General features: G+C 35.1%; 1 protein-coding gene across 2 annotated transcripts in view; it reads right to left on the bottom strand.

Moving 5' to 3' along the window:
* The window catches only part of EXOC2 (exocyst complex component 2), a 126623-nt gene that overhangs the window by 23680 nt on the left and 80574 nt on the right, over window positions 1-22369 (bottom strand). For both annotated transcript variants that reach the window (XM_005149925.3, XM_031049699.2), the window contains 6 exons: window positions 21901-21981; window positions 21036-21095; window positions 20167-20228; window positions 19168-19234; window positions 15470-15586; window positions 11860-12001 (listed from right to left, as the gene is read on the bottom strand). In XM_005149925.3, the coding sequence (XP_005149982.1) occupies window positions 11860-12001; window positions 15470-15586; window positions 19168-19234; window positions 20167-20228; window positions 21036-21095; window positions 21901-21981 (529 nt within the window). The remainder of the gene's footprint in view (window positions 1-11859; window positions 12002-15469; window positions 15587-19167; window positions 19235-20166; window positions 20229-21035; window positions 21096-21900; window positions 21982-22369) is intronic.

Here is a 22369-nt window from a genome sequence, read left to right as displayed (position 1 = left end):
AGAAGCCTGAGTGTGGTAATGTATCATATTTGGTGGTTCTTGCCAATCCAAGACATATCTCACTGTACAGATGTGCCCAGTCACACATCTAGTGGTGTCAGCGGGGATTGGAGTCAGCAACACAGACTTACCTCTTCACACTGCCTCCTGATATCCCAATACAGGAGGCAAGAAGCATCAATTAAAAAAGATGTGTTTCACAGATAAAAGAGGGTAGCTATATGCACCATAAAGATACAGAATGACCAATTCCATGGCAAAAGCAAGCCACTTCTTTAATTGTAAGGTACACTAAAAAATCAACATCTCTATCAAAACTGAGAACAGTTGAATCAAAAAAATGTCAAGCAATATTTCTTTCCATTAACACAAACCAAGCATAGTCTACAAGAATATTAATTTATTTCTTTCAAACACCGTGAAGGTGTCCTTTCATGATTTTGTAAAACCTAAAATTATTAAAACCTTTCAAAACACAGACTCACTCAGGAAACTGTGTGTTCTTCTCATAATTCCTGAAGTCACTGGTACCGTAATAATAGCCTGTCATATGCAAAATGACAGCAATTTCATAAATGAAGAATGGGTTTAGAAGTATACTATGTTTATGAATTTACTTCAGTTGTCACTCAAATATTATTATTATAAGAAATGAGAAAACTTAAGCCAACGAATCCAAAAGAGACCAATTTCATAAAAAAATAAAACAATTTGCAACAATACAGACACTAATAATTTTAGTTTTCAGTTATGTTCTGCCATCTGTCTAACCTTCAAGCTACATAAAAACCCCTTAGTTACCAGTGAAACACGACCTGCATTTATTATAGTGACTTAAGACAGATACACTTTGGTAAATAAAAGAGAAGGCAAACCTGGTAAAAGGAAGCAGAGTATAAACTTTTTAACAGATTTTTTTTCCAAGTAAGAAACTTTAAAAGTAGTGTTTTGAGCAAAAAGATTACTAGCAGCAATACGATACATAATTTTCCTGTCTTTTAGAGTGTAACTTTGTTAGTACAATTAACGATTTTTTTTGATGTTGCTATTCTATTGAATTATATCAGAAGTAAAATGGTCACAAGCAGGCAGCACAGATAGAATATAAAACAACTAATACTTTTGGAACATGATACTGCAAAGGTCTGTGAATGTTCTTAACCCAAAAAATCCAAGGAGTCAGCCACACACTGAAAGAAACCACAGGACTGGCTGTTAGTATTTTTACATACTTTCTTCTAAATGATTTTGTGTACCATTTGTGGATACACAGCATTTTTATTTGCCCATAGTAATTAAATTCAGCAAACTGGCAACCAATTCAAAGCCATGGTATTAGCTTACAAGCAACCACTAATAGGTAGCAGTATTTGTAGGCACGGTGGAAGTACTGAGTCATGGGAAAGATCTGCTAGAAGGGACCTTGGTTACAGATGCAGCGGATTCTTTGAAAGATGTAGCAGAGGTCATGCTCTGCTTCATTTCTCCAAATACTCAAATTTGAGTTCTATGGCAAAATCTAAGGGTTTTTTTTGTTGTTCCCTGACTTGGTAACTTGCAGTGGCCTTGAAGAGGTAGTCATCATTTTGATTTTTCATCCAGTCCTTATTTCTACCAATGTACATTATTTAAATCTGTATCATGTACTGGAGTCAAATGCATGTAGATGAACAAACCACTAATAATTACTCACAAAACTATACCTTAAATTTATGGCAAAAAATTACAGAAACTGAATTTCATGTAGAATTTTATTTATCTGTCTGTTTAAATAATGAGTGAGCTTGAACCAGACCACAGAAGCTTTTAAAGATGTTACTTTCAAGATGTTACAGTAAATGCCAAAACAAAAAAAAAAAGCCAAAACCAGCAACCTTAGTGCCTTATACTCTGCTAGGAAAAGCAAAAAATGAGGTAAAAACTGTTGTGAGGCACATACAGTATTCAGTGAGAATACACATTTATTGTATTTATTAGAGTGAAGGTGAGACACTGTAACTGGCTTCCAGTGTTACCATTTCAGTTTTTCATTTTCAAGTTTCTCTGAATCCCTACAGCATTTTGAAACAGGCATGGGTTTAAAATAGAGAATGTCTTTGCATGACCTGAAAAATAGATCCTTAAAATCTGTTCAAGTCCAAAATTAACATTTGGAAGCTATCTGGACTCTGGAGTGACCCACAATAACTGGAAAGTTTAAGATTTTTCACAGTTCAAAGTAAAGGCTTTTAATAATTTTGAATCACTCAACCACTGAACAAGTCCAACACTATAATTTCATCCACACATCAATAAAGTTTAAGTGTTTCATTAAATTTAAATTGCCATTTGTCGTGTAAAGAAATTTTAAGCTAATGAAATGTTTTTTATTACAATGATCTACTGTACTCTTAGGAGCCTATCATATTTTCCCACTTAAAGAGTTCAAGGGCTTGATAACTTGGCTACAGTGAGAATACGCTCCAGGCTAAATTTTGTATAGAAATTTTGCATAGAAAGCTGAGACTTTTTGTTACACTAAAATTTTCAACTTAAAACTAAGCACACCACCCTTTGCAGAAATGGTTACTGAAGCACCAAGCAGATAGCTGTTTTCCCCACTTCGCTGGTTTTTCTGTTCAGTGGCAGGCTATATCTTGGAGACTGTATTTTCATCAGTGGTCTTAAAATTTAATAACTGCAGCATCCTTACCTACTGCACATATTCAAGGATTAGAAAATAATTTTAATCATTCCTCTTTCACCTTGAATTCAGTATCATTTATGCTTGACCATAAACCCCTTATGCAATGTTTCAAGCCGTAATCAGAATATGAACTGACCAGTGAGATTATTAAGGGTCTCAAGGCTTTTAGACTTCCTCTGCCTAGCTTGCCTGCAGCAAAACCCAGGTATTTTAAGATGATTCTCTACATCTGCACAAGTGGTGCAGGAGGAACCATAACACTGTATTTTCTATGGACCTTGAAGAATCCCCACCACAAGCATCCCTATCACTGATGAATACACAGTTATGAATTGTTTCTAACTAGCACCACTATGCTAAAGGATAACAAGAGAAAAGCCTTCTCTAAGCACACAGTGTGAATTACAGGAATCATACAGGCAGCTTTGTGCAGGCAAGTGGCTATTTTGATGCAGCTGAATTTACTTAGACCAATAGCAAAGTTCTAACTTGGGACTTTCTATTTAAATATTACACACAAAACTCAAATACTTTATAATTTGAGCTAGAGGACTACAACTTAGCTTCAAACAGCATCTATCAAGCCTCTACTACAGATCAACCATTATCACTCATGATCTATAAAAATCTTTGAATGCCATACTGGAGGCAAGTTTGGTACAACTTCTACAACCTGCTGACAAACAAAATAGACTTTTGAGTTCAGACACTGCTGTAAATAAACCCTCTAGAGTTGCAATAATTATCATCTCATTTAGGTATTAATGACTTCTAATACCGTCAGTTAGAAAGGGTACATGAACAGACACAATTTTCAAGCTACAAGATGACTATGATACAGTCTGACCAAGAAAGTGCAGAAACATTTTACAGATAGAAGGCTTTTGTGCTCATGCTCTTCACATCCCTCAAGTAATATAAATGAAGCCTGGTCTAGGTCTTCAAAGTTTTCAGATGAGAAAGATTTTTAGAAACAGAAATGCCACAAATTAGAGCAGGAAAAAGTCTGGAAGGTAAAGCCAAAGAGAAGATGGGTGGAACAGAGATGACAGTCTAGTAGACAGCTACTGGTATCCTTAATAGCCAAAACCAATATAAAATGGGACTGCGTGAAGGCAGACACATGCAAAGCAAGAGGAAGCATGAGAAACAAAAAGTTAAGTTGCAGATGAACATACTTTATGCTTGCACACGTGAACTCTAGAGTCTGCTGAGACCAGCCAAGAAACTCGGTGCAAAACTGCAGGAGAAAATCACGCATGCAAGATGTATGCAGAAGCACAAGGAGATATCTAATAAAGTTTACATGCAAGTGCAAGTCAGTATGTGGCAGGTAGGGACCAGAAAATGCAGTGCCTCTTCAGGACAGCTTCTGCTGTGATTTCTGTAACAGTCAGAAATTAAAGATAACCACTCAAGCAGGAACTATAGGAAGCTGAAGAAACAGTTCCTTCTCCTGTTCTCATCTTTTGTAACTTTTTTTTTTCTGCCACTAAGTACAGAAAGGGTAAAATGTCCATTCAATTTCACTAGCTAGAATGATCCTTAATATTTATAATTCAGACACTAACTTAATGTGTTAAAGAAATCACATTGTTGCAGAAGTGAAAAATACAATGAAACCTGAATGTCTGAAAGTGAAATTGATGAAAATCTGAGGTTAAAATGAAGTTACACAAATGAAGGTATTTTGAAACATGCAGAGAAACTTGTGCTTATATTTCAAGTAGGAAATCAATTTATTTTTACAAAATTAATTGAAAGGCTACAATTTGCCAACCCGACTTTAAAATTTTAGTACGATTCAACACTGAAGAACTGTATGTAGTAAACCAAATGCAAGAACTGCATTCGTGCAACACATGGATTCTTACATTTGATAGTTAAACAAGTCATTTAAGGATGTCAAATTCAACTCATCCTAATAAAAATCAGACTGTTGACAAACAACATATTTATTATTTTCTTACTATAAAGACAAAATATCAATTTACTAATGTATGTTGGAAAACTGTTTGAATGAAATTAAGAAAATGAAAAAAAGAAAGCATATTTTAATGGAATACTTTAAGAGGACTGTGTATAAGCACACTGTGGTGTTCTAAATGAAATTATAACACACCAGCACAGATCCAAAGCTGTTTCTTTAAGTGCTCATCCTCTTTTGTGCAGTCCTGGGAGGAGTGGAGTAGGGGAAAAGTAAAAAAAAAACTAAAACAACAAAACAAACATCCTGTCCTCTTCCCCCCATGCCCCCCCCCCGACTCTGCTGCTACAAAAAGTTCCCTTTTTAATAGCTGAAGCTACTCTCACCAATGCTGACACCCCCATGCACTCTAAACTGTAAGCTGAGAAACACTGCAAGAAAATGAGATACAATGGCACACAATGCAAGAATGCACAGGTTGCAAGATAATTCTGAAGCCATCCAGCTGAAGTGTTAGAAGAAATCTAAAGAGTTAGAGATTTCAAACCAAACTATTTTGTAAATTTATTTCAATCAAAAAGTAATTGCCTATTTCTAAAAAAAACAAAAACAAACCTACCCACAAAACAAGAAAAATAATTTCTACTGTACCCAAATGTTTTTAAGATGTAAATGCACTTGTCATCTTTCATGTAAGCAGGGTACTGGTGCCCCAAATTAAACAAAAGAAGAAAAGTTAGGGTTGACAAGTATGTCGCTGTGTAACTACAAATTAAATATGCCTTTTGATATTTCAATTTTAACTGTTGAGTACCTTTTCATCAGGCTACTGCCATTAGAAGTGTTTTATTAGATTTTTAGATTAGACAAATAACAGATAAGAGATGTGACAAGTATATCAAATCTGATTTAGCAGATCTGACGCACTTAATCTTTCACTGCAAGAGTGGCATTTGATATATTTGAAATGTTCCAAACAATGCTCTCATAACATGCCAAACAGCAAAAAATTCAGATTTAAGTCTACTATAGTCAACTTATGCCAAGTACAGAATGATTATCTAAAAAAAACCACAATCAACTTTCAGCAGAAAGTGTAAAATCACCTGAAACTTTCAATGCAATGTGAATTTTTAAATACTACAAAATCCCCCCAAACCACCCAATATCTGACATGTTCAGTGAAACACAGAATATACATATTTTAGAAAGATTATTAGACTAAAACCTGTACCTCTCTATGCCATGAACTTTGAGTGAATGCTGGCTAGACTGTACAGCAGCCAGCATTCAAAAATAAGTCATGAAAAGTGATGACCATACCTGAAATCCTCAGGAAAATAAATGAACACCACTTTTTGTGTGGGTTTCTTTTGTATGGTAAAGAAATCTACACTTACAATATAAATTTTATGTAGTTTTTGTATATGTTAAATAAAATACAATGAAACTTGCCACATTATTAAAAATAACTTGACATTTGCATGCAAAATCCTAAAATAATCTAAAAGACAGAATGCCCACATACAACTACTTCTGCTTGTACCGTACAACTTCAATACACAGAAATCTTTTAATCCAAATTTAGAGTAACACAACCAACTCGTCCATTCTCCAAAAGCCTATTGAATCTAAAGAGCTCACAGACTAATTTTGTCAGATGACCAAGACGAACATATATGCATTTAAAACAGAACTTTAATAAACCCAATAAAAAGTAACCTACTATGAAAGAAAGAACAGAAACCATCTTGTACGCTGAACTGATTGATCAGTTTACACAAAAAAAATGCTGTAAACTCATACTCAGCAACTGATTAACATTGTTTCCCATTATTCCTTTCATCTCTTAATTCTGTTAATACCACAGATTAAATTAGAATGTTTCAAACAAAAAGAACCAAGCTAGATTTCATTGTTTATACATTAGAAAGAGGTCTTTGTTGTAAAGACTCAGAAGCCAACACTGAAATTAAAACGAAAATTTAAATAAAAGTTATTTATTAACAATAAAACTAATTAAGTTAATAATACTTACTTCTAACACCAGCAGTCACACCTTAGATCAAAATAAATAGGCAAATGTATAATTACATTGTGTGCAAGTTCTGAGATTCAGAGCTTTCATACTGAAAAAAGCATGTATGTTGAAAAACTAAACAGTAAAAGTTTTAGCACATAGACTAAATTAAAATTTGCCCCATGCAAACAATTTGCCCTTCCTTATATTTAACACTATAACAAAAAACATATGTATAAATAAATAAATATCTGATAATTACAGACATTTGCTTAAGAGAGCATGCCATATGCTTTTTCCACACTGACAGAAACACGATACAAAACTTTATTATTACTTATTTTCCAAAGCTTGCTCAAAAAGCAGGCTTCTTAATTTCATTCTAATTCCTTCTTCAGAAATGTTCATTTATTACAGCTCTTATTCTTCCGTTTTCCCTTCTATTTCCCCATGAATCATATGATGCAAGGAAATATTGTCCCTGGTACTTACACGCAGATGACTGTAAAGTTATCTTTGACCTTGTCAAGGTCTTGGATAATATTTGTCTGACTATTCTATACATTACAAGACTTTAGGTAGTCAAACTAAACATGAATGTTCAAACTGACAGGAGTCAAAGAATCCATTTTAAAGATAAATCCAAAAATGCTTGAGTTACTAACATGACATAGAAAAGACTATGGACAGAATCCTGCCTCTACTTTTCTTCCCTCCCAGATTATGCTTCACTCCCTTCTCAAAACCTGTAACAGCTGAGTACAGATTTTTGCCTGTAAGAGCTCCACGTAATACAAACCCCAGTTTTATCTCCCAAACAGCCTAGATTTCATGAAGCAAGTCAAGTGTACCCATGTGGGAAAAGAAAATATTATTCAAAGACTGGATTATAGTTGATTGCCTTTGTGTAGTTTTTTCTGTACATAATTTTTTACTGACATAGAAAAGAAAGCAAACAAAAAAGCAGAAAATTCTCCTACTGCACTGGTCTACATGGCTCAACAGAATTAGCAATACATACATGTAAATTCGGTACAGTGGATTTATATGTATTTGAATCATGTGGCAGATGTTGTAGACCTTGACTTTTGTAGCCTCACTTCTAAAAAGGAAACAGCACTGGCAAGGTAAACACTCAGGTCATTGTGTTTCTCAGTGGTACTGAGAAAAAACATATCTATAGATACAGAGATATATAGATATATATATAGACACACACACACGATATATATAGCATGCAGCACTGACTGTAGTGTGCCAGCTGTGCAAAAAAAAAAGTAATCAGTAACATTAACAGGATGTCATCGCTAGAGGATGAAAGTGCAAGACTAAGGGTATTTCTTTGATTACACTGCAGCTTCTGGTAAGCTCACTGATCTACTGAGTAACCAGACCTCTCTGCCCTTTAATTTGCACTTCAAGTCTGTTTCATTTGTATAAATCCCTTACAATCCATTTGTGTATTAACTCTATTCCTAAATGCTACCCTACTGTATGTTTCTATCTTGCTCATCCAGTCCTGGTTTCCCCTCTGGCCACCTTTGTTCCTTGCTTGATACCAGTCTTCATCACAAGCTTTTCATTCCAGTCTGGTCTCTCTCTTGTAGTTACCTTAATTTCTACCAGCACTGATATGCTTTCCATGAACAATTCTGTCTATCCAAAAGCATTATCTTCCTGATAGCCCAGAAACCGTGTTCTCTGCATTTTATTCAGACTTCCAGCTTCTTCATTCTGATAGGTAACATTCCTTTCTTTCTCTAGAAAGGACTTCTTGCTAGTGCTTTACTGGTACAATTGTTCAGAAACAGTTGCATTCTTGAAGCTCTGGGCTGGACTAGCAACATGGGAAATTCATGATCATAAAATTCTTAATGCTATTTCTAGCCAATTCCCCAATATTTTCACATCCATGTTTTTCAGAAATGTTTGCAAAAGATATATCCATGGCATCAATATGCCCAACTATGGATAAATTTTAAATTGCCAGATAAAATGTTTCAAAATCTCAGACTCGATCAGAAATGATTTGCCTTTTACCTTATCTTTTAAATATTAGCAAATTGATGCCTTTGTCCTCTTCTTTCAGAGCACCCCCTCTTCTTATAAAAATTTGGCTTTTTACTATTGCTAATACTATTGAAAGCTAACGCAAAAGCACCATACAAAAAAACTTGCAGGACAGACTTTTACATCTTCAAACTGGGCATAGTTGTACCCATTATGGAATGCAGAATAACTTTAATTATGCAACACTACACAGCACTGATAGTAACAGTCAGGAACGGCTTATGCCTAAATGCTTTGCCTTGTCAATATAATCTTTTAAAATGAAGGCTACAAAGAGTCAAGATCTAAACCAGGCAAATTGTTAAAAAATAAAATCTTTAATTTTTTCAGTCATTACCTGTTCTTCAGTAATCTTTATCATTTCTACTATATAACCAGTATTCCCCCCCCCAAAAAAAAAAATCAATGTGTTGATCTTTAAGAAATCTTTGAGTCAACTGTGTCTTTGACTCAGTGTGCCCTGCTCAACTCATCTGTTGAATGAGGTAGACACTTTACACGCTGTACTTAGAGATGAGCTGGAAAGTAAAGCTCTGTTTCGGGTTTTCTAAGAGCAAAATTAAAAGGTAGTATGTGTACTGCAGTACTAACGGTATCTTTTAAATTACAGAAAGGTCTATTTTCTCAACTATAATCTTGCTGCACAATTCAATGATGTTTGTTAATACTAGTTTATTGAAAAAGAAAATTAATCATATGCCATATGCCTGCTGGATGGTATGGGTTTGTTTTGGGTTTTTTTTTTAATTGAATATTGCCCCCTGAAAAGGTGTTTGGGTGCTGGGTTTTTTTGTTTGTTTTTCCTTTTTTTTTTTTTTTTAATATAAAGCTCATATACCTCCTCCAGGAGAGAGGTTTTCCCAGTCACTTACTAATTTTATCTTTAAAAGCACCAAATATTTTCAGCATCAAGTAACCATCATTATAAACTGACAAACCGAAAGTATCCAAAGTTACACTCTGTCCTGCTTTCGGCTGGGATAGAGTTATTTTTCTTCCCTGTAGCTGGTACCATGCTGTGTTTTGAATTTAGGATGAGAATAACATTGATTAAACACTGGTATTTTAGTTGTTGCTGAGTAGTGCTTACAATAAATTAAGTAACCCTGACAGAAAGGAGACTGGGGGGCATAAGATGCTGTGAGTGGATACAGCCAGTACAGTTAACCCAAACTGGACAAAGGGATATTCCATAGTATATGATCACCATACTCATAAATTAGGGGAAAGGTGGCCAGGGCACCCCTGCTCAGGAACAGGCTGCGCATCAGTTGGTTATGACTCATTGGTAGTGAGCAATTATTTTTCATTTGCATCACTTTGTTGTTGTTTTTTCTTTTTTTTGGTTTTGGTTTTTTTGTTTGTTGGTTTTTTTTGGGGGGGTGTCTCTCTTTTTTTAAATTTTATTGTTCACTACAATTTTCATTATTATTATTATTATTTCAATTATTAAACTGTTTTTATCTCAACCTGTGGGGTTTCTTACATTTACCCTTCCGCATCTCTCCCCATGTTACAGGGCTGATCCAGGTGAGAGAAAATGGTGTGATGCTTAGTTGCTGGCTGGTGTTAAACAATACTCTTTTATACCAGTAGCCAACAGGGTACATTTGACACAATTTATCCATCAGAAGAAGAGTTCATCAAGTTGAAGGAGCATGGAAGAAGGGACTACATGTTCCTTTTAACATGTCTAGCTTGGAGATTAATAAAAAAAAAAAAATCCCACAACCAACCAACTTTTTTACTACTTCATATTGCCGCCTCTCGGCCACCACCATGCTACATTAACTCACCATCTTCACTTTGATTTTTGCCGAAAAGTTGCAGAGAGAGTATGAAACCCCAACAATAAGTTGGGCAAGCAAGCAGCAGGCTAAGGCACACCTCTAACAGAAATTCAACATTCCCTTTAAACAAAAAAATACTACAGAGTAATCCCAAAGGTAACGCAAGTCTAGTAAACAGATCTCAGTACACTAGATCAAGAAATGAACATATAAAGAAGCTGACACAACAACTTCTCTTTGTCAGCTGGTAGGAATGCAGACACACCAAGCAAAACCATACTCCAAACATGATGAGAAGTTACATACTATCCAGATATAAATTTGAACCTGCAAGATTAAAATCTATGTTATTTCTGCTATAACCTATACATATATTTTAAGCACAAAAGTAGTAACAAGAGATAGAAGAGATACTTCTCTAAAGTAATAAACCCCGAGACCTTTGTGTTTTTAAGACCCAGCAAGCAGACGCAACAGCTCTTGACACACAGATTACAAGTGTGCTTCTTGTTTTACAGCCTTTAGATCCAATTAGATAAAATTTTGAACTACCACAAAATTTCTGCTAAACTTATCATATACACTGCATGAAACAATCAAAATAAGGAAGTACAAATTGTCATGTCAATCTTTTACAAAAAATTAATATAAGATCATCTTCAAAATGCTGTGTACTATGTTACTGCAACTAATTTCTATTCGATATTAACCAGGCATTCATGTAAGAAGTGATTTAGACCTGTAAATTAGATGCTCAAAGGTCCTAAATGTTAAGTGTGCACAGTATTCAGTACTTAAAAACAGGAAAGGCTCATTTATATTATGCTTCTTTAAAACAAAAGCTCTTAAAGCACCTAAAATCATCCTAAATTCAAAAATTCAAAAACACCTCAGTCATTCTAAATACCTTATAGTTTCCCTTCTTTGATCGTTTAATATTCTTTGCTGAACTACTGTTATAGCATGAATTTTCTTATAATTTTACCTTTTCAGAACTATAATTACATCTATTACAAAAGTAGCCAGATTCTCAGGAAAAAAATCCCAAACAAATCTCAATGAATTTCATAAGAAAATAGCAAAGATGTCTTTTATAATTCTTTCTATTATATACAAGCAATGAAGCAAAATAATCACAAAAAACAAGTATTAAAGAGATTATCAATGATGAAAGCTGCTTTAATCATTTGGGAATTTTTGAAAAATGATTTAGGAATTAAGTAAAATCTGCGAAAAAGAACTTATAATGAGAACTTGTCAAAAGCTAAAAACACAGACTACAAAAAAGTTTTTAATGGTAAAGTATACTTTAGCTCCTATCAATCACTGTTACAGTAATTTCAGATTTTAATAAGTAGATATTTACCTGCTGGAACAAGGCAATCTTTCCAATCAAAATATCCTGCATAAATGCCAGGTTCTAATGACCCAACTATAGGATCTGCCTTGAATTCAATGTACATTTCGAATAGTCTTTGATCCAGCTCTTTCAAGGATTCCATACTAACCTAAAAAACAGTGGGGGGAAAAAAAAGAAAAAAAAAAGAAAAAAAAAAGAGATAAAACATAATAAATGCTCATTAACTACAAGAATTAAGTCACATACCCAAAAAATTTACCTCATGTCATTTTTAATTTTTGATAAAAAGCAGCAATTACTTACACTTTTTGTTTCATAATTACCTATATGAAAACCTAGGAACTTTCATATTATCTGCCCATCCTACCCAATATATATCTTTTTTCTTACTGTGCTCAGCAGCAGACATTTTTTGGGAAAGTCCAAGGAATGCCAAAGCAGGCCCATCACTCTAATTGTCTAATAGCATGATATTTTTCCCCCACATATCAGTGGTCTTGATCTTGCACCAAGTAAACAATGAGTTTTGTCAATGCTTTAAAACGGGCCCATAATCTGACACATGAAGATTTTCATATAATATTTAAGATACACCAATTGCAATTTTTCAACTTCTCACTATCTGCTCTATATTTAACAGGCACACAGATTTATTTAGGAGTCTCTGCCTTCTGAAACAGTTTATGCGAACTTTCTTGCTTTATCTCAAAGCACCTTGGTACAGCAGATGCATAAGGACTGCCAAATATCTGCCAAAGGTTTCTCTTTTAACAGCTCTCTATGCAGTTTTTAGTAATTCACACAACTTAGCCACACTGAAAGCTAAAGAGATAGGCATAGTTCACTCATTGTATCAGAAACTTAAAATTTTATACAAGACTTTTTTATACCCCCTATATAGCTACAGGGGGTATAGGTACCTTACGGCTTCTAAAACAATCCTGAAATGCAATGCATATAATAAAAATTTTTAAGTAGAAATTCAGTATCCTAGGATGGAAATGGATGCTAAATGGAAATAAAATGTGGAAAATATCATGTGACTTTTACTTAAATGTATTCAGAACAGCTTAAGTGATAGAAAACTAAAGATTTTAAACTATTCTCATTTACCTCAATCATCAGGGGAAAAAAAAGCATATATGAAATAATTTTCAGAAGCAAAAGGGTTTAAAAGTGAGGAAAAAGGCAGGTCTAGATCAAACCAGAAATTAAGAAAAAGAAAGAAAATAAGAATACCAACTTCTTATAATTCCTTTCTAAATATTAATACTGAAAGCTGTAAAATAAGCAATGAAGATTTTTCACTACAGGGATGTCTGTGAACTGTGTTCTCCACTGGCATGCCTATACTGTTAAGTGAAGAGGAAAGGGAACTGCAGTATTTGAGTTAGGAACAGACAGACAGGTAAGCCTTCAGGAATCAGATTGTAAGTGCAAGAGAAAAGAGATCAAAGTTGCTGTCAGATTCAGGAAAGTTGGGATGGTGAAGACGGTGTTTTGAAACAAGAGACACTACTGCTTCTGTGCTTTTCTATCTTTTTTAATTTGTCATCCTTCAACCTGCTTCAAGTTCAATGCACAATTAAGATAATGGTGGGTAAACTTGTTTTTCAGCTGGTGGAAAGATTACAAGAGAGAATGAATTTGATTTTGAGCCCAGGATGAGGGAATGAAGCAGAGAACGTCCATTGTGTATAGCCATTTTCCTGATGCTCAAGAGGGGTAAATAATCACAAAACTATACTATTCACTCATTGTTATTATTCTAAGAATTCCCCTATAACTACAGTTTTCCAATTTGTATTAAAGCCATTTGAGCCTCTATCCTAGTAAGCCATCTGCCTTATCTAAGTTATCAGAACTCTTGAAACAATAATATCCAGAAGCTTAAACAATAAGCTAGGATGAATGTTATGGGATAATTCCCCACACACTTGCTAATTAACTAAATGGATGATAAAGTGTTGAACTAAAGAATCTCCACAGAAAAGCACTTAAAAGATTTATGTAAAAATTAAATATAATTACAGGTGTGTATCATAAGTATGTGCCAAAATGGCATGTGTGTAAAGCAGAGCATAAAGTTTGGCCATTTTATATAAATTTGTATTTGGCACAGTAAGAAAAAAAATGGAAACAGCAACCATGTAGAATGTAAGGAAATTTCTTGGTTACCATTTTATGATTGCTGTATTTTCATATTAGATAATAATGATTTCCCTGCTAAGAGGAAACTTTAGAAAGGACACAACAATGGACAGTTTTTACCAACATACACTACAAAATCACATTAAAAATCCATATATAAAGCTAACAATTTAAAAGTAGTTTTGTTTCAGTCATCTTAAAACCAAATTGTGTTTATCTAAAATTCTGTCAAATCTTTATTACAATTTTTTATGTAATAATAAATTCAATAAAAAAAATTACAGAAGTTCAGGTGACAGAACAAAAAACTGAAATAAATCAACCAAAACATCTAAACCTCTGTTAACAGTGAAGGGTTCAAAAAGTGCTCTATATCTAATTATCCAAGTTCTCCCAGGGAGCATTACTGACTAATGGGTCTCATATATGCACATCTGGGCCAGTCAGCGCTTTCAAAGAGTTAACACAGATTTGCAATTAATCTGCTACTTCAAGATTTGAATTTTGTCATTTATAAAACTACCAGACTTTTAGTACCAATACTTTGATGTGGCTGCACAAGACAGTGTTGAATATGTATATAAGAGATAACTTATTTGCTTATATAGACAACACTAACTGTACCTAGCTCAACTCTCAGTTGTCTCAGTAGCAAAGAACTGCAATATCTAGAGTAATTTTGTATACTGTATTAAATATACAAATCATATCAAACCCATTTAAATGCTATTCAAAATTACTTCAGCCATAGAAATTCAAACAACATTCAGGCAGAATGGAATTAAGGATGTGCTGCACAGTAGAAACATCAGTTTGAGTGAAATACTGTATTCTGTACTGGGAAAGATAACATTTTACTTCAAATCAACAAAATGTTTCTGGAAATAAACTAGGTTTATGGCCCTAAAGGATTAAGTCACAACATTTCTCATAAAAACTGATTAATCTTTACAAAAAGGCAGGAAAATGAGACAGTCACTGCCACCCACTTCGACATTTTCATTCTTTGAAAAAAAAAAAAAAAAAAAACCAAAAACCCAACTCCCCAAAACAAACCAACAAAAACCAAAACACAACAAAAAACCTGAACTAGTTTATGAACAACAGGTATCAGTAACACAGATTGTCAGATGAAATAATTTATCAAGTATATTTTTGAGATAATGATCTTTTATTCTCAGCATTAAGAGAACACAGTGACATTAAACAGCTTTACTAAGAAATCTGATAAGCTTTCTGAAGTCCTGAATAAGAGGTCACATTTGCTATTTAAGCCTTACAGGAACACATACAACCATATTGTCATTGTATCCAACTGATGCTTGCAGTCCCACTAATTTGTAGAAGGCAGACCCAAGAACACTTTTAGCCATCTGAACACTTGCACTTAATTTCCACAGAAAGCAAAACAAAGAAAAACTCTTTCTTTCAAGCAGTGATACTTCATTCCAGTGTTCTCACTTACTTGAGTTATTTTTTCAACACCTTGAAAGCCATGTTTCTCAAAATGTTCAGCTATATTTAGGAAGGTATGACGTTCCAGATAACGGCAGTTACTGAGTGCAATTAAAAGCCTCTGTTCCTAAAAATTTTGTTTTAACAGAAGAAAAATAGTTAGAAAAGAAGCATCAGCATGACCAACACTGTAAACGTACAGTATTTTAACTTTCTGCATGTGACAAAAATGCTGATAAATAAAGCGGAGTTTACAAATATTTATGTCAATAAACAACCAAGAACTGAGTGAATTATCAAATATGATGACTGAATATATGCTTTTCTTATAGGATCTGGAGCATTCACTGGAATAGCTGTGACTAATACAGAACTGTGGTTAAGATGTCGTTAACAAAAATTAGGTTTGGACGGCTTTCCAGGAAGCAGTTTCTGTCTTTTACTTTGTTTCAAGAAATATGCTAAGAATTATGACCATGTAAAATTAACTGAAAATCAGGCTAGTAAGATACTGGCACAGGTTGCCCACAGAGATGGTAGATGCCCCATCACTGGAGACATTCAAGGCCAGGCTGGATGTGGTTAAACCTGGTCTAGATAAAGATGTCCCTGCTTATTGCAGGGGGGTTGGAACTAGATGACCTTTGAAAATTCTTTCTAACCCAGACTATTCTATGATTCTGTGATATCCACCTTCACATGAAGTTGGCTAAAACTAGGGAAGCAGAACAGCTACTGACCAGATAGAGTCACCTGTTCTAAAATACTAGAAAATTCAGAAGTACATAATTTCAGCAATTAATTTGAAAAATTATTTTTATTTTAATCTTTTTTTTTTCTTTTTTTTAAATACAAGAAGGTCAAACACATTCTGGATTTGAGTTATCAGAATTGCATTTCCGTGACCTTGATGCAACAAGGTGTACCTTCTAAAGAAACAAAGGATCAAACAAGACAGAACTAGTAGTTAAATAATTTGGTCTTCCCTCTTCCCCTCTGTTCTCCAAATGGCAAAACATTTTTCTACCTCAGATAGCAGTTCAAAATCAAAACCAGCAAATATTTTGAAAACGAAATTATTTGGCAATGAAGTCACCATTAGAATGCAGATCTGATAAAAAATGGTTTTCAGATACAGAAGAACCCCTGACAGTTTTGTATTCCAGCAATATGACTACTACTGAGATAAGCAGTTGACTACTACTTTAAGTTATAAACAGCTAGTATACAGGCTACTTAAAAAAAGGGAATTTTAAAAATACAGTGATGAATTTTACTTTGATCACTCACTTTCTCTGTTCTCATTACTCAATCAGGAAAGAACAGATAAAGAACTCTGTGACTGACAGGAAAAAATTAATATGATACTATGGAAGTCAAACATTGTCTGAAATCGTTACTAGCTTTCTTCTTATCTAAACCTTCCTACCTATGATAAGTATGAGGAAACCACAGCCAGAAAAATGGTAGTTTATCAGCAATTAATATCAAAATCTATGTGTTTCAAGAATAAAATTCTTTAAAGAACTAATTATTATAGTCTGCAATTCAGAAACTTGCCGTGATTTGGCAATCTGATTCTTTATTGTAGCAAGAACGCTTACTGCTCTCATAAATAAGCAAAGCTGGGCTTCTGAGAACATTTAAAACTTGTACTAAGGAATATTAACTTTACAAGAGGCTCTCACTAGGTTTCTTTCACGGCATAACTACATTTTTTCATTAGCTACCAGGTTAGAAAAAAGTACATTAACCAAAGCCAAAGTGTCAGGAAAAAAAACCCACCTTTTTTTCCAATTTTCCAAAAAGCAAAAACAAATCCAAAGAAGTCAAATAAATAATTACTCAGTAATGTTTATTTTGGGGGGGGAAACAACAGTACTGAATATCTGTATTTTCATAGGGTTTAAAAATAAACTAATAATCAGACCAGATTTTATAATTTATAACAAGGTGATAAATCAGAAGTCACATCTTCAGCTGTCTTAACAGTAGTGCTATTTTCACTGATTTCAATGATGCCATTTTTGTTTGAGGAAGACATGGTTTTAAAAAATACTTTCATTAGCTACCTTAAGATGGTAAACTAAGATAACATAAGCAAACAGTAGAATCATAGAATAGTTAGGGTTGGAAAGGACCTTAAGATCATCTAGTTCTAACACCCCTGCCATGGGCAGGGACACCTCACACTAAACCATGTCACCCAAGGCTCTGTCCAACCCAGCCTTGAACACCACCAAGGATGGAGCATTCTCAGCTTTTCTGGGCAACCCATTCCAGTACCTCACCACTCTAACAGTAGAGAATTTCTTCCTTATATCCAATCTAAAGTTCCCATTTAAGTTTTAACCCATTACCCGTTGTCCTGTCACTACAGTCCCTAATGAAGAGTCCCTCCCCAGCATCCCTATAGGTCCCGTTCAGATACTGGAAGGCTGCTATGAGGTCTCCACGCAGCCTTCTCTTCTCCAGGCTGAACAGCCCCAACTTTCTCAGCCTGTCTTCATATGGGAGGTGCTCCAGTCCCTGATCATCCTCGTGGCCCTCCTCTGGAATTGTTCCAACAGTTCCATGTCCTTTTTATGTTGAGGACACCAGAACTGAACACAATACTCCAAGTGAGGTCTGACGAGAGCAGAGTAGAGGGGCAGGATCACCTCCTTTGACCTGCTGGGCACACTCCTTTTGATGCAGCCCAGGATACAGCTGGCTTTCTGGGCTGCAAGCACACACTGAAGCCGGATCATGTTCATTTTCTCTTCGACCAACACCCCCAAGTCCTTCTCCACAGGGCTTCTCCAAATCTCTTCTCTGCCCAACCTGCAGCTATGCCTGGGATTGCTCTGACCCAGGTGTAGGACCTTGCACATGGCATGGTTAAATTTCATAAGGCTGGCATCAGCCCACCTCACAAGCATGTCAAGGTCCCTCTGGATGGCATTCCTTCCCTCCAGCGTATCAACCCAACCATATGGCTTGGTGTCATCAGCAAACTTGCTGAGGGCGCACTCAATCCCACTGTCCATGTCACCAACAAAGATGTTGAACAAGACCGGTTTCAACACCGATCCCCGAGGGACACCACTTGTTATTGATCTCCAGCTGGACACTGAGCCATTGACCACAACTCTTTGCGTGCAGCCATCCAGGAGTTCTTTATCCACCAAGTGCTCCACCTATCAATTTGATGACACTCCAATTCAGAGACAAGGATGTTGTGTGGGGCAGTGTCGAACGCTTTGCACAAATCCAGGTAGATGACGTCAACTGCTCTACCCCTGTCCATCAGTTCCGTAGCCCCATCATACAAGGCCACCAAATTGGTCAGGCAGGATTTTCCCTTAGTGAAGCCATGCTGGCTGTCACCAAGCACCTTGTTGTTTTTAATGTGCCTTAGCATGCCTTCCAGGAGAATCTGCTCCTCACAGAGGTGAGACCAACTGGTCTGTAGTTCCCTGGGTCATCCATTTTCCTCTTCTTGAAAATGGAGGTTATATTTCCCTTTTCCCAGTCATAGTACCTTATATCCTTATATTTTCTTATACTTATGGACATAATGCATCTAGTAAATGACTCTAGAATACAAAATTGCTCTCTAAAAAAGTAAAATATAACTCTGAAACAATACAATAAAAGCACCCATTCCAGTAACTTTGAGAAATATTATTTTTCACATCAGCTTTTAAAAACATAAGCTGAACTTACTGAAGAAAGACTGGAGTCTTCATGAATGCTTCCAAACAAATCTGGAGATGAAACATCAACTGAAAGACTAAGAATATTATTAAAAAGTGAGTATTATAGTGCTTTTGATTATCTGTTATATGGTGGATTCAAATGAACAGTTGGAACAGAAGATCAGAATATTGTTTCAAGCTCCTTCACATTAGACAGTAGAGCAGCCTTGTTGCTCAGTTTGTCTAAGATGTCCACAAAGCCTACAGGAGCTCTGGGGACAGAAAGAACTATTTCAGCTACAGACCCTTCCTTCTTAAAGCATTTTAATTTTCTCCAGTTTGCCATAAATTCTATTTTTGTTTTACACCTATTCAGTTAACAGCCATCCAAATATCAAAAAAAAGAAAAAAAAAAGAAAAAAAAAAAGGAAGGAAAAAGAAAAAGTGGCATTAGGAACACAGTTGATTTGCCTCTAATGCATACTGCGTATTTGCCAAGTCTCTGGCTCTTCACAAAGAGATGATTAGTGCTCCCAGAAACTCAGGTTATTCTAACTTATTTTGCTCTCTAATGTAAGTGGCTCATGAGCAATTACTGAACAAAAAACTTTTAAGTATTTAGCAGAAATACCAATAGAACTAGTCAGAATAAAAGGGAAGAAAAGAAAGGCAGGGGCGGCTTTTTCTCCATGACTAGACATTATTTAGTGACAAGGACAACTCATTCCATGTAAGGGCACGTCAAAAACAACATACGTGCTTCTACAGCACACAACTCTTGTCATTGAATAAAATAGTATAAGTAATACCATATTCATTATTGTGCACAATATTTATTACATGATGTCACTCAACTGTTCAGCATAAAAAGTATCTGCTCTTATTTCTAAGCATCACTAACCAGAGGCAAAAGTATTCACAAGAAGTACAAAATACCACAGTGGATAAAACACCACCACTACTGAAATTTGAGACTTGTACCTGCATTTTAGGAATATTACACATAGGTCCTATTTATTTTACTTACTGTGCTGTATCTATGTCACCATCGGGTTTGGTGCTCAGCTGTTCCAAGCAGTCTATAAAGACCTAGAAAACAATAAAGCAAGATGTACATTTTCTGCCAGAAAAAAAAAAATATAAAAAACTTAAATTCACTTTTTTATAACAGTCAACAGAAACAGAAAACCATCATCGCCTTTGTCTTAAACCCAACATAAATACAGTAACATTTTACTTACACCTTTTGAATGCATATTTTCAATCTTATATCCATCACAGTTTACTTGTAAAAAAAACACAGGAGTTTTTAAACTTGCCAAGTGATATTCATCATGCATGTCTAAAATTATGCAGTGATAATCTGCTGATTTGAAAAGGCATTGTTAATAGTTTTCAAGTGCTCAATCTGAAGAGTTGATCCCAAGCAAACATCACAGAAGTATCACTAAAATCCATTTTTTGCTTTGGCTCATGATTTCTTATTTAAGAAGAGTATAAAAATGGTTCAAATGTATTGAAAAAAAGGTTTGCTACAAAGAATACTGGCTTCCAATACAAAAATTGAAAGCTAGCTCTTCAGCTAATGAAAATCGGTTTTGCTCCTTTTTACTGCAGTACATCAACGACAGCTCAGCAAGTGTCTTTCAATTGTCGGAAAAACCTTGAACACTCACGATCAGTAAAATACTTGAATGTCACCCTCTGAGGATTTAATATCATCAGATTCAGCTAGTAAGCTCTACACACTTTTAAAGACAAACATTTCTCAGTTTTCCAGAGTGTATCAAAGGAATAACAGTCATCAACTTAAGGTACTTTTTGGGAGGTGGGCAGGGCACAAAGCACACATTTTTGTTGATCACCAAGTTTCATATTTAGAAATGCTCGAATTACCTGCATGATCCCAATGCTCAGCTGGCACACATCCTCCTGTGTTTTCTGCTGCTGGAAAACCTTAAGATGCAAGCATAATATTTCAGCAGAATAGCTTCTTGTGGGCTTATTCTCAAGAAAAACCTGAGTATACTATCCCTAAAGAGATGACACAATTGTAGGAATGGATGCTGAGACACAACTCAAAGATCTTTGTTTTTTCAAGGATCTTTGCACCTTAAGAAGACTGATTCCTCATGCACTGTAGATTCTTGTGAATAATGTTTATTGAGATACTAGACAAATCAGCTCTAAAAATAAAAATAAGGGAGGAGAAACAATACCCACAAAGGAGTCCAAGGGATTTTGGAAAACTATTAAACTTCCTTAGATCACTGAAACCTGAAAGGAAACATCGGTATCACAATCAGCTGGGGTCTCAAGGTATTAAGTGATGGGAACAATGAGGACTGCTGATTTAGAAGTGAAAAACTGAATTTAAGTTCTGCACGTAATTTGGATGCAACACTGAGTGAAGAGTAACTCCTTGGAATGGCACCTTCTTTTCTTTTTTCCCCTCATGTAAATAAAGTCACATCCTCTGCTGTCTGAAAGATACATTAGTAGCCTTTTTTTCCTTTTTTTTTTTTTTCAAAAGAACAGCTTTAAAGGTTTAAATATAGGTTCAATCTTCCCCATACCTACACAATTACCCCTAGCAAAGGAAACAAACAGAATTCAAAAAGCTAGCAGCAGTGAAAAGGGTGTTCATGATTACAAAAGAGGGAATTTATACCCCTGTATCATTCTCTGAAAGTTCTTGTTCTGAAACCCAACAGTAATTAGCATAAAAAGAACAAAAATAAATGCATTAATCAAAACTTACGCTGGCCTCTCCAGGTTTGCAGTCTAGCACAGTTTTAAGAGATTGCAAGGAATGTACAATGCACTGTTCAAACTGGGTTGGCTGAAAGGCAAAAGACTTTTTAGCTTTAGCATGTCAAATGTATACTACACAAAATTATAGAAACTTCCATGCCATAGGGTAAGCTCTTTATTTCCAAATTATCCTAAGTAAGGTAGGGGGTGGAGAAAATAAAAAAAAAACTCAATAAAAAAACCCACAAAACAAACCCACAATTCACATATTACCAGAGGACCTTTGTAGCGATGTCCCTTTGTACTTAACCTTGCTACAGAATTATTACCATATGTCAATGCATGTTTTCTTACCTGAACGAGACACTTCTGCATCAAACAGCCTTCTCTGAAAGGGTCATGAAAGATTTTTATAGCTTGTTCGTGGTAGCATAGATTGACAACTACATTACAGATGCCTGTGACACCTTGGGTGA

This window comes from Melopsittacus undulatus, chromosome 1 (assembly GCF_012275295.1).
Source record: "Melopsittacus undulatus isolate bMelUnd1 chromosome 1, bMelUnd1.mat.Z, whole genome shotgun sequence".
NCBI lineage: Eukaryota > Metazoa > Chordata > Aves > Psittaciformes > Psittaculidae > Melopsittacus > Melopsittacus undulatus.
This window is presented reverse-complemented; position numbering and strand designations above follow the sequence as displayed.